The sequence below is a fragment of the Kogia breviceps genome, chromosome 1 (genome assembly GCF_026419965.1).
Source record: "Kogia breviceps isolate mKogBre1 chromosome 1, mKogBre1 haplotype 1, whole genome shotgun sequence".
NCBI lineage: Eukaryota > Metazoa > Chordata > Mammalia > Artiodactyla > Physeteridae > Kogia > Kogia breviceps.
Window position 1 is genome coordinate 64034285 of NC_081310.1, and position 13629 is coordinate 64047913.

General features: G+C 40.7%; 1 protein-coding gene and 1 pseudogene across 1 annotated transcript; one reads left to right on the forward strand and one right to left on the reverse strand.

Moving 5' to 3' along the window:
- Positions 1-871: 871 nt before the first annotated feature.
- On the forward strand, positions 872-6009 carry YOD1 (YOD1 deubiquitinase). The gene is made up of 2 exons (XM_059053875.2): positions 872-1214; positions 2430-6009. Exons 1-2 carry the CDS (start codon positions 872-874, stop codon positions 3131-3133), a joined length of 1047 nt encoding a protein of 348 aa, XP_058909858.1. The 3' UTR covers positions 3134-6009.
- Positions 6010-12392: 6383 nt separating this feature from the next.
- LOC131750893 (guanine nucleotide exchange factor MSS4 pseudogene) lies at positions 12393-12780 on the reverse strand (annotated as a pseudogene).
- Between the last annotated feature and the right edge of the window lie 849 nt (positions 12781-13629).

Here is a 13629-nt window from a genome sequence, read left to right on the forward strand (position 1 = left end):
ACAAGTCCAGTATGTCACAGTTGCCCTTTCTGTGCCTATACAACTCCGTTTTATCCATTCAGCAAGTATTTACTGAGCACATATTTGCGAGGCACAGTCCTTTGTTCTAGGGATACAGGGTTGAAAAGGGTCACAGAATCTAGCATTATCACGTTGCTATGAAATTCAGTGGTCATGTGTCCTTTACACCCCACCCTCTCTCTCGATTACGTGAGTAATTTGCCATTTTGAAGGCAGGAATGGAGTCGTCCTGGAATCTGGATGACACATGTTGGTCTTCTTCATTCCTCCTCCTTATTACTGCCATCACCTCCTGAATGTAGCAATTGCCCTCAGCCCAGATGCTGACCTCATATTGATTGCGCTTTCTGATGTGGCAATGGACGTTTTCAAGTTACAGTCTCATGGAGGTGGAAAAGCCAGTCTTCCGGCCCCCTTAACCTCAATGAGTCAATGTTTGCTGCAGCCATGAGTCTAGCCACGAGTATTTGTTTCTCTTTGACTGGTCATTTGAGTCACAGACCATTCTTGGCATTCGTTTGCATTCCGAACTATGATTCTGTTTCTCCCGGTGTAGTTTGGAAGCCCCAGTTTAATAATTTCCGACCTAATTGCAAGGTTACATTCCACTGTATTCGATTCAAGAACTCCTTCCGCCGCTCTCTTCCCTTAAGTATATATGCTTCCGACGCGGAGGGTACCTCACTGGCTCTACAGGTAGCAAGACCAGTCGTACAGAGGAATACGGATAAATCTTCATCCTTTGCCTCCTGAAGGGGGAGATGGTGAGAATCAGTTATCACTTTAAGAGTGTGCTAAAACAGAAGCCGCCGAGTATCGCGAGAACTGTAACAACCAGTGACATCTCGCGATGTTTGGACCGGCAAAGGGTGGCTATTTTGGAGTCCACCCGCCGGCTTCTTACCCAGTCGGCGTCTGCCAACCTGCTGCCGGGACCGAAGCTGGCCCCACGAGTGACTGGCCTGTGGGCGGCCGGACCGACACGATGTGGCGGCTCGGCTGCAAGGCCAAGGATGGCACCCATGTTTTGCAGGGGTTGTCCAGCCGGACCCAGATGCGGGAACTCCAGGGCCAAATTGCCGCCATCACCGGGATCGCCCCCGGCTGTCAGCGAATCCTCGTCGGATACCCGCCCGAGTGCCTGGACCTCAGCAACGGGGATACCATTCTGGGGGATTTGCCCATTCAGTCAGGTAAGGGAATCGAGGCTAGGCCAAGGCTAGTCCTGAGAGGTCGGAGAGGGGCATAAGGGAGAACAAACAGGGTGAGGTGGTGTGGGTCAGCTGGGGGCTTGGAGGAACAGGATAGGAAAGATTAAAGAACAGAGAACTCTGACGGAGGGCAGGGCAAGTGTCTAGCAGGGAGGGCCTAGCCTCTGTGAGAAGCCCAAAGCCTTGGAGTCACCTTTCCTCAATCTGCTTTCTGGTCTCTCTTGATAACGTCTCATTCATTTTGTTTTCCTCTGCGTCCGCAAAAGTATTTTTAAAATGGGACCTATTTTCTCTGTCCTGATGGCTCTTTTCCCCTGTATCACTGAAAGAAGACAGCCGGTCTGAAGGATGTAGGATGCTTTTTTGCTTTCCTGGTTCATTTTTGCAATCACCTTCATATATACTTACTTTGACAGTTGTATTCATTTTAGAGTTTGCTCTGACACACCCAGTAAAGGCCCTTTCAAGTTCTAGACAACAAAAGTTATTTCTGTGCAATATTAAAACTTGAACAGGGGCTTTCCTGGTGGCGCAGTGGTTGAGAGTCCGCCTGCCGGGACTCGGGTTCGTACCCCGATCTGGGAAGATCCCACATGCCGCCGAGCGGCTAGGCCCGTGAGCCATGGCCGCTGAGCCTCCGCGTCCGGAGCCTGTGCTCCGCAACGGGAGAGTCCACAACAGTGAGAGGCCCCAACCAACAGTGAGAGGCCCGCGTACCGCAAAAAAAAAAAAAACTTGAACAGCAATAATGGTAATTAAAAGCTTTCCGTTGTTGTATCAAGGATCCTGTAAACACTGAACAGGGTAGGTATGTAAGTTTCATAAGGAGAGAACCCCCTAGTGGCCGAGTCTGTGACAAACACCTTTTGGAAGTGTTCTTAAACTGCAGAGAGCAAGCTTAAGAAAATTTTGTTCTTGAAATGCATCTTTTTAAGCAAGTATAAAGGTGTATAATTCAGGCCCCTTTACTAAATGAGGTGTAACCTAAAGTGTTTTGCTCTTTGTTCCATTTGTGTCTTTATGAAGATACAGTGAACAGAAAGTGTTACTAGTCACATGTTTGCAAAGCTGTATTCTCCCTAGTAACCCCAGCTTATACTTTAACTCCTTCTGTTTGTAATTTACAGGCTTGGTTAGTGAACACCCAATTTCATCTATACTTTATCTGCAGTTCTGGATTTGTTTTATTTTTGACAGGCGACATGCTGATTGTTGAAGAAGACCAAACCAGGCCCAAAATGTCACCTGCATTTACAAAACATGGTGCTCCTAGTTACATCAGGGAAACTTTGCCTGTGCTTACCAGAGCGGTGGTCCCAGCAGACAACTCTTGCCTCTTTACCAGTGTGTACTATGTTGTTGAAGGAGGAGTCTTGAATCCAGCTTGTGCCCCTGAGATGAGACACCTCATAGCACAAATTGTAGCAAGTGATCCAGACTTCTATAGCAAGGCAATACTGGGAAAAACAAATCAAGAGTACTGTGACTGGATCAAAAGGGATGATACTTGGGGTGGAGCTATTGAGATATCCATTTTGTCTAAGTTTTATCAATGTGAAATATGTGTGGTGGATACACAGACAGTACGAATTGATCGTTTTGGGGAAGATGCAGGATATACCAAAAGGGTCCTGCTTATTTATGATGGCATCCACTATGATCCGCTTCAGCGTGTCTTCCCCAACCCAGACACACCTCCTCTGACCATTTTCTCCTCTAATGATGATATTGTTCTTGTGCAAGCACTGGAATTAGCAGATGAAGCTAGAAGCAAGAGACAGTTTACTGATGTAAACCGCTTCACCCTGAGATGCATGGTATGTCAGAAGGGATTAACTGGACATGCAGAAGCAAGGGACCATGCCAAGGAGACAGGCCATACCAACTTCGGAGAAGTGTGATCCATGCATAATGAGGATTGACGCCTACTACCTCACAGATCCAGAAGGTTCTGGGTTTTCCAATAAGCTATTCGTAACCCTAAAGAACAAAAGGATACAATGCTTGAACCATCCTTTTAACCTAAAGCCACTAAGACACTGAATTCCTTGTTAAGAGTAAAATTAGTGTGCAAGTTTACAGATGTGTGTCTACAGTGGTGATACATGCCCTCTCTCTGCTGGGGTGACAGAATAGGTGGTCCTTGCTACCTACTGACACTAACCTGAAGATTGAGTTTTAGTATTATAAACTAGTACCCAGCAACGTTAACTTGTAGAAGAAAACAACTTCATGTTTTGGGTAATGCGAAAGGCCTCAGGTGAGGCCACCGGACATAAACCACAGCATCTCCAGTAATTGAGTCCTTTTAAAAACTGAGTTAATAGTTTCTAAATTATGAATTGATTCCTCAAATGAAGATACTCGGAATTGTCAAAACTGATTTATACTGCAACTTGGTAGACTTTATAAATGTGTACTTCACCAGTTATAAGTACATAACAAGCAATTTTTACAGGGTTGAGTCTACTCCTTGAGAATGTTACCTAACAACAAGAACTGATAGTGCCCAGTTAAGCATTTCTAGTGTTATAAAAGTAGAATGTATAAGGGAGGAGGTGCCTGAGCAGATTACTGAAGATTTAAAAGACCGTTGGCCTCATGTTTTAATGCAACTCATTTATTCATCTTTGTCGCATTGGATAAAACTTTAAAATTAAGCAGGATATTTTTTTTAATTGAAGTTCCTTGAAATTTGAATGCTCTGTTTTTGTCTTTCTACCTAAGATTTGCCTGGAGGGATTTGATTTCCTCAGCTTTTTGTTAAGAGCACTTCCTCCAACTCCTAAAAAAACTTTTCATCTAAAATTATAACGTGCTTTGGTTTGGTTTTTGTGAGATCTTTGGCTACCTAAACAGAATTTGTTTTCATGCTAGCCTTATCCCACCACCAATGCTCTTTTAAATGATTTCATGTGTCTGAAAATTAGCACTTTTATCCACCATCTTTTACCTTGACTTTTGCAGAGTTTTAAAGTAATCAGGATAATAATATTGAATGAATTTGTTTCACTTACAAAATATGACAGTTTTTAAATCTTTGCCTTATTCAGCCTTCTCAGAATTCTGCCTCTTACTCATATTAGATGTGTAGCCATTTGCTTGGTGGGCTAATCCACAAGGCACACCCTCTAAAACAGCTTCACTATGAAATCTTCCAGATAAAAGTTTTCTACCTCTTTTCTTAATTCTTCTGACGATCAGGGATGCTAAATTATAATTTGTTATGCATTACCTTACATAATGTGAAGAGGCCTAATGTTGTAAAGTTTTATTATCTTGGTCTCATTTTTGATTAAGTATCTCACTTAGAAAACCAATGGTATGGGAATTCCCTGCCGGTCCAGTGGTTAGGACTCTGTGCTTTCATTGCCAAGGGCATGAGTTCAGTCCTTGGTTGGGGAACTAAGGTCCCACAAGCCGCATGGTGTGGCCAAAAAAACCCCCCAAAAAAACCCCAATGGTATACTTTAAAGCACATATATATTTTAGCATATCTTCTTGGCAAATGTTTCAAAATTGAGATTTACTTTTAGCACTTTCATTTGGTAGAGATAGCCATATAAAATTAAGGAATATGTAAACAATTTAGGAGAAATGTACCTTTAAGGAACAATTCACAAAATATGCTTGAAATCATTAGATGACATTTCTTGAGTACCTTTTGTGTGAATAGGTCTTTTAGGCATTATAAGTTATTGTGGCCACTATAACTCAAAAGTGTTTAATTTTCTATTTAACTAAGCCTTAAAATAGCACTTGTGAGTTTGTGAAACAATGTTTGGCTATCATAATGTGTACAAATGAATATGATTGAAAATCTCTTTGTACCTGTCTGTCATCAGGTCTAAAAGGATTTTGTATCTTATTTCCCCCAGAAAATATTAAATTTAAAGCTGTAGGTTAAGAGTATGCCACTGGGTAGCACCCATCAAATTGAGCTTTATGCATTATTATTCATAAACCTTGCCTTCCTTTCTTAAGTATTTCAGGGGCCAAACTTGATACTTGATTAGTGGAATTTTAGAGAAGTCTGTTCATGCAAGAGATATTTATTGAGTAATTTATAATATCAGGCATATATTGATGTTTCCCAGCATAAATTTCTGTTGCTTTAAAATTGAGTATCCTTTATCTATCAATACATTTGATTTTTAAAAATTTTTTATTTAAGTATAGTTGATTTATAATGTGTTAGTTTCAGGTGTACAGCAAATTTATATATATATATATATATATATATATATATAATTTTTCAGTCAATACATTTGATTTTAATTTAACAAATTTCCAATTTAACAAATGGAAAGAAATAGAACCTGATATTTTATAAAATTAAACCTGTTATTTTAAGTGGTTTTGTTTGCAAATTTAAGCTTATGCTTTTATAACAAGTCAAATATTTATTCAGGGGCTCTTAGTTTATTCTGTTTTACCTGTTAATTAGGTTTTGCATTCTTCAGTTGGACACTGATAGATCGCTCTCAATAATGACTTTTTAAATTAATCAGCTGCTGAAATTCAGCACTAGGACTTTTAAGTAATGTTCTGATCATGGGAAATTCAAGATGAAGCACTATTTGCAGATCATTTAATTATTGAGGATTTAAAAACCTGAACTTGTGCCAACTCTGAACTCAAGCTTGTAAGCCTCACAGAACTTAGATTTTTTTTTAATTGCACTTCTTATACTCTTGAAATTAGTGTATTAATGTCTGTAAATTCTAATCTTGAGAATTTTGAAATCTTGCAACAAGATTAAAAGAAACTTTTTCTTAAATATGCTCTTGAGCAGAGTGAAACCCCTCTTCCTATTCATTCAGTTTTTGACTTCCATACAAGATTTTTTTTTTAATTAAAATGAGGATAGTTTACATTGGTAGCAGAATGAATGAAGATTGTGCTTTCCCATCCCCCACTCCTCCTTTCCCTTATTCTTTTTCTTACTCTTCTTTGGATTTAAAGATTAGATGTAGGGCAATGAATGTACTTCTAGATAGATAGAGTGATTTCAGAAGTTAAAATTAATATCTCTGGGAATTTTGTGATGTGATAGCCATGTGAAGACATCAGTATGGTACATCTTCTGTTAGTGGTTCATGGTTGATTTCTTAATTGTTTCCCGTGAATGGATAATGGGCACAGTCAAGTGATATCCTTGAAAGGTTTGGGGGCTGGTCAGCTTGACCCTATTGGCAAAAACTAATATAGTTATACCACTTGATTATTCCATGAAGTTCAAGTCCCAGCAAAATCATAATCAGGGAATGAATTAACATATTATTTATCTATACATGCCCGTAAATGCACCTAACTTGCATGTCTAGCTTATTCTTTCTATCTTGTGTAGGCATTAAAACATGAATGTTGCAAGTTGCCCTAACTGAACATGGTTTTCTATGTCTTTTTTGAAAAAATTGAAAAGGGAGTATAGAAGATTAGCAGCAGAGTGATTTTTTTTTTCTTTATGTGTCAGGTGGCCTTCCTAAACTTTCATATATTAAGATTTTTATGTCCTTTCATGTATTGAGAACACACATTTGTTGTTATTTGCAGCACTTTAAAAATATGAAATAAAAGTTTACATGTTAGCGCTCTCCAGGGACCTTGTCAAAGACATTAAAATATAATTCTGGAACTGCCAACTATCAGTTCTTCTTAATCAATAGTTACCATCAGTGAATAGTGTATCCAATGGTACAACATTCTGGTGTTTTGGTAACAGTAGAAACTCCATTTCAGCAACTATTAGGAGCATGCTCTGTGCCCTAGCATTCAAAGTGTTACTTATTTCTATAATGTGATTGTTCTTTATTCATTGTACAATGCAGTATTCAAATTTGTCCTTGTAGCACAAAGATGACTACTACAACTTTGAAAAGATTAGATTCTTAAACGCTTCATTTGTTTCTAAGCAAACTTACGATTTTGAGCTGATTTTTGAGTCAAAGGCCTGAAAAGCATCATGTGTAAGGAACATCATTAAGTCTAAAGTGAAACACTTGATTTGAATAAGCTAGTTTATTAACTAAAGATGTTTTCTTACTGAGAGTTATCGTATTTCAGCACATTTCATCCAACTTAAAAAGATTATAAAACTTCCCTAATTGTGGAAAAGGGTTTGGTTCTTTTTTTCCTTCTCCAGAAATTAGCTGGCATTTTGTTTACAGTGCTTTGAGTATTTGACTTTGAAGAAAGTATTACATTGATATTGAATTGTGGGGTGCTGCTTTAGGTCTTGGTTGATAGAATTTAGAGGAGATTGGTAACCCTGCCGTGCTATTTCAGAGTAAAGGGAGAAAGGGGCAAGAAGATAAAGTGCCACATAAACAGAAGAGATCCTCAAATGAATGCATTCCTACTCTTGAATTATGCTTTTCAGAAAATTTTTCAAGCAATGCCTTTGTGTCACCTTAACCCTCCTCCCCCATTTCTTGGCATAGAATGTAGCAAGGCCGTAATGGAAAGGCTTGTCAGTACAGTATAAAACCATGACTACAAGGATTTTGCTATAATGCTTTTCTATGCTTGTTTTTAAAAATACAAATCTATGTCTAAGAGTTTAGGGATAGTGAAGATATGATTTAGTTATGTTGTAGGCAAACAGGTTAACCTAAGAAAGGTTTACAATTCCTACTAAGATTACATGAGCGTGACTCTATACTGGTATAGGATATGTAGTTAGTTGTAGCCTGTAAGTTACTTAAAAGGACCAGAGCACCTAATTCTTGTCAGTTATCCAGTTCACCTTGGTGCCATTCATCACACAAGCTGTTTACAGGAAATATAACTTCCTTAGCAAAGAGTAACTTTTTTCCTTTAAAAAAGTATTAACTTTAAAATACAGAATAAGTACATATAGTTTGTCAAAAGGAATAGAGAATGACAATAGTCCTATATTTCCTGTATTAATGCATTAGAGGTTGAAATTCCTGAAGCAAGAAGAAACCCATAAAACTGTCAAATGTAGAGCTTTAAAATATGACTTGAAAAGTATAGGGAAGGACAAACAGAACAAAGTTCTGTTTCACTTGGCATAAGAAAATATTTTTTCTTAATGAAGATGGACAGTGCTTTCTTGTTTTAAAAATATTTTGTCTATTTGCCAGCATTTTTTCAAAGTTAACGCACTGCTGCTACTTGGGAGATGTCTACTTTCATTTTGTACAACTCTAATGTGATTTTGCCATTGTCATTAAGATGCATTGATTTTATGAAGTGTGTAATTTTAAATACATAAATATTGTATGAATTGACTTGAAGGAATAAATGAAGTGAAAATATTGTTGTCTGAGCATATTTTGGGGAGGGCAGAGGGCCAGTGAACAGCTGCTACAGTCAAGTTACATATTTATCATCACTGCTTTGACTAATGTACCAATATCTGCCAAATCTCACTCTATGGGTGGAGTCTTAACCACTTGGGTAAGAGAAAGTAAAATGTTTTTTTCCTTTTTAACACCAGAGGGCATTTGAAGTTTCCCGTCTTTTTTTTTTTTTTTTTTTTTTTTTTTGTGGTACGTGGGCCTCTCACCGCTGTGGCCTCTCCTGTCGCGGAGCACAGGCTCAGCAGCCACGGCTCACGGGCCCAGCCGCTCCGCGGCATGTGGGATCTTCCCGGACCGGGGCACGAACCCGCGTCCTCTGCATCGGCAGGCGGACTCTCAACCGCTGCGCCACCAGGGAAGCCCTAAGTTTCCCGTCTTTGACTCCAAACTTTCTGATATGCAATCAGCTCCTGAAAGTTGTAATTCAATGTCTGTTGCTGACAAAGTGTCAAAAAGTGGAAAGGCTAAATGTTCCCTTTCATTTATAATAGACTGAGGTCTGTGTGAACTTAGATCTATCTGTTTGGAAACTGCAACATCTCTCTGGGAGAATTTATTTAATCTTTGATAATATCAACATTTAAACATTTATTTGAAACAGCACTGGAGTTAGAATTGGCCAGAGTTTCGGCTCTCTAACTAAAGTGAACTACTTACCCTTTCCTTCTCAATGAAAGCATAAAAATTATGGAAGTGGAACCATAATGCAATCTGATCAATTTGCGCATCAGGACAGAATGTATCTTTGGGGGTCAACATAAATCCAACATTAGAATAAGTCAAGCCAAACATCATATTAAAAGGTTTGTAAGGAGTCTCCTGGGATATGTGGTGGTAGTTTGTTGAACAATTAACTACCCATAAGGCAATGCTTCTCAAAGTGTGTGCATCACATTGCCTGGGAACGTTTTAGAAATGTAAATTCTCAGAAGTCAGAAATAAATGAGACCAACAATCTGTTTATCAAGCCCTCCAAATGATTTTGATGATAATAAAAATTGGAGAACCACAAGTATGACCACAGCTATATAAACGAATCAGTGTCAACTTCCAGAGACCTCTGATGGCTTATGTCAGTACTATATCCTTGGCCTCATGCAGTCCATCTTCATCCACTATTTAAAGACAGTTATTAAAGTTACAGATAACAATAGATGACAATTCAAAAATCTCAACAGGCTGAAAAATCCTAAGATTGAATACTCATAAATGTGAAGTCCAGCCCTTAAGTTCTAACACAACACATTATGTGAGTCCAGCATGAATAAAACCTGGCTTTATAGTTGAATTGATGAAGAAATAGCAATAGTACTTAACTATTATTCTGATCCCAACAGGGTGATCTGACTTTGGTTGCAGAAATAGTTGCATTTTAATAGTTAAAAGATCTAGAAAAAAGGAAGCAATAGTATTAATGTATCCTAATTTAGTCACATTGCATTGGTTTGGATGAGGGTTTTACTTGTAAAACATGATGAAAATCTAAGATTTGACAGATGTAATGGGATATCTGAAGGAACTGTAGACAATTACCTGTGAAAGAGAAAAGGGGTCTCAGATTGATGTGACGGCTAACTTCAAATCTGGGAAAGTGTGTGAACGATGAAGTACATTTATTCTCTGAGGCTCTGAAGGAAAGAACTCAGACCAGTAAGGGGTGAATATTACAAAGTAAAATTTACCTTAAAAACCTAACACAAATAGAAAGGGATGCTTTGATATTAAGGGCAAGTATTGTGATGTAACCTCCTGCATAGTGAAAAATAGAGCTACAAGTCATTAGGCCCCTGACATCTTGAAAATTTTGTTTAAAATGCTAGTTATGAAATGAATAATTACAAAAAGAACTTCTTCCCTAGCAAAAAAAAACCATGTGGTTTTCTTTCTTTTTTTTTTTTTCCTCTCTTTTTCTGCTCTTACCATCCAATCCAGTTAGTGTTTGGAAAGGAATGGCTTACACTCTTAATTAGTAATAAGGTGGAGGCAACAAAGTAATAATTGGGAGTAGTATATAATAGAAAAGCATCTCAAATACCTTTTATGTTTTAAAAATTTGTTCTGAGTTGGATTGTCTTTGTTTCTATTATGTTTATAAATTTTGAGGGTATTTATCAGATGAAATCAAGTGCCAGGGTATCATGAACATATTTTCCTACACTTACTAAAACATTTATGACTTATATATATATTTTTAACATCTTTGTTGGAGGATAATTGCTTTACAATGGTGTGTTCGTTTCTGCCCTACAACAAGGTGAATCAGCTCTACATATACACATATCCCCATATACCTACTTTCGTATTTATCTGCAATGAACGTGTACTATTTCTGTGATTAAAAAAGGAAAGTAAAAGTCTAATTTAAAAAACGCTTTGCCCAGGTTTTGGCTCATGATACAAGGGGCCACATGTCCCCAGAGGCATCTATGTGGTTTTGTTCCTTCTGACCTGAGTGGATATTCTCACAGTTTTTCTGCAAATGCCATAATCATGGACATCTGACCATCCGTCTAGAAAACATTTCTCTCATTTTCTACCAGAGCTTGTGAGGCTACGGCTGGGGACGGAAGCCACCTTTCTAGGGGAGGAGGTTGGTGGCAAAACTGTGCCCAAGGCCCGCCCTTTAGTTGGGGGGGCCCTTAGACCAAGTTCTGGGGAGGAGGGAGGAAGCAACTGGAAAACAGGTCCAAAGGAATGTCTGTAAGGTCTCCACTTAGTCCTCATTTCCATTCTAGGTCTCCTGAGCCACAGAGGCACGGAAGATGGGAGGATACCCGGAACCTGGTTTCACAGATTCCTTCTGAGATGGTGAGTCGTTTCAGAAGAGAAATGACAGAACTGAGAATCGTACTGAACATCAAACTGTCAGAGCAACCCCACAGCTACAGAGAGAGGCATCTGGATGGAAAGTCTGTACTCTGGGTCAGTCTAGAGATTCCAAGTGAATCAGAAATCTGTGAGGACCACGCCCAGTGCATACAGTAATGATGACACCATCCAGTTAAGAAGTCTGTCCTAGGATCAAAGAGAGAGTTTTATGAGTCCACGTGAGACAAACCAATGAACTCATGCATGATGTGGCAAAGGCCCGCCCCCTACGTCCCACGCTCTCCGCTGACTCCAGGAGATCTTGGGAACACAGCCAGGGCTGAGCTTTCCTTGGGGTAGCTGACAGATGGGGCTGGAAATCTGACTTTCAGCTCACAGGCTGAAAGCAGTGCGGAGCTAATACAAAGGAAAACTACATCGCGATTTGAAGGGAGGAGTGGCCACACCCACCTTGACAACAAAGTCACTGTCAGCCTAGAGGAGAGGCCCCTCAACGTGGTCTTAGAGGCATGTCCAAAGGAATGTATTTCTGATTAGTGGCTTAAATACTGAAGTTTGGAAATGCTTTACTTTTAGAAAGAATAAATTACTGTAAATAAAGTTAGCCACACAGCAGACGTCCGTGCACTTTCCTGAATGAGAAAAAGGCGGGTTTCAACCGTCAGCACCGTCACGAGCGCCCTCTGTCACGTGTCCTCAGTGCTAAAAGGCTGCATGACTGCTCTCTGAGGGTTAGGAACAGGGAGCCCCAGGGCACAGGAGCGCAGGAGGCCGGGAGGGGGGCAGGCGTGTGGAAGCACCCCGTGTCCTAAGCCCGGGGTGAAGGGAGCTGAGAAAGGCGGTAATGCATGTGAACTAAGCAGAAGGCCGGCGCTGGGGCCGTGAGGAAGCCCGCGGACACGTGGTGGGCGGGGCGGGCCGGGCCGACACGCGTGCCTGCCGGTAGCGCAGAGAAGGCGACTCGGCCGTCCTTGTGGGGAGTAGCTTTTATAGTGGGGGTGGAGCTGAGTCCCCCCCCTCAGTCACTCATGGGAAACCCGTTCCAAGGCCACATAGAAACTGTTCTTGTCGTCCAGGCAGTGCCAGCCGATGGGGCCGATCTCACAGTCTGCGCAGACCAGGAACTTGATGTTGCCCACGTCCTTGGTGAAGCCCACGTTCTCGAAAGTGAACATGTCCTCCACCAGCCAGTGCTCCTGCAGAAGGTCGCCCTCAGAACGGCCGCCCTCGGCCAGCGCCGGCTTCTTCCTCATGGGGGATAGGCAGAGCTGCCGGCGGGAGAAGAGCGCCGTGCCCGGCTGCAGCACGCGGGAGCCGCAGCGCTGGCACAGCACCGCCTTCCGGTTCCGGCCGTCCGCCGACACCGAGCTTGGCGGCGCGGCTGGCTCCATGGCCTCCACCTGGGCCCTTGGCGGCGACGCGCAGGCGCGGTTCTCTATCTTTCTAAAATTCCTTCTGTATAACAAGAAGAGTTTTCTGATCTTACTATGATAGCATTTCTCTGTATTCAATTGAAGGGCTTCATTAATTAATCTTGTTAATAATTAGAGTAGGTGTCACAGTGACTTGGCCAGGTCTAAAACCCTAGTGATGTCCCTCTTGGAATAATTGCAGTAGGCTGAAAGCTGTTAATGTGGAATTGAAGCTTACTCAGGAGTCAAGTTCAAAATCAATGCTGAGGTTAAACACAAAATACATACAAAATTATTCCTGATAGCCTCTTAACTAGCTCACAAAGTAGAGTATATAGACATAACTGTAACTTAGTAAGTCCAACAGACCTAGTCCCCATCCCAGTGCTAGGAGAGTTCATGCTCACTCCTGGGGTACAGCTCTTTGAGGTCCCAACCTGCAGTGAGTGTGGTTCACTAGGTCCCAAACATTAGTGGATCCTGGACTCCAATCTCTGATCCCTTGCTTCTGTGGAGCTATCAGAAGCATCCCTCAGCATCTCAGCCACCCATTCTGGAATAGAGGAATGTTTCCAGAGTAAAAGTGGTCCCAAATGTTGGTTGCATCACACCCGACATCTATCCTCATCCTGATACAGGCCTGGCAATCCTTCATATTCTTCACTGTATTTTTGGCTTTCCACTGATACCGCAAGAAGGGTTTGTCTGAATGCCTAGCCCAACGTTACTGGAAATGGAGGTCCACAGCAACACCTTTTTTACAATATTCAAAAAAAAAAAAAACTACCATAAAATGTGTCTTAAAAAATATATAATGTTGGAAATGGA

Bases quoted from the DNA above. Each gene is read 5' to 3' on its own strand.
- YOD1 (XM_059053875.2), top strand. From the start codon at position 872: ATGTTTGGACCGGCAAAGGGTGGCTATTTTGGAGTCCACCCGCCGGCT. The intron at 1,215-2,429 runs GTAAGGGAATCG...TATTTTTGACAG, and splicing joins GGATTTGCCCATTCAGTCAG to GCGACATGCTGATTGTTGAA.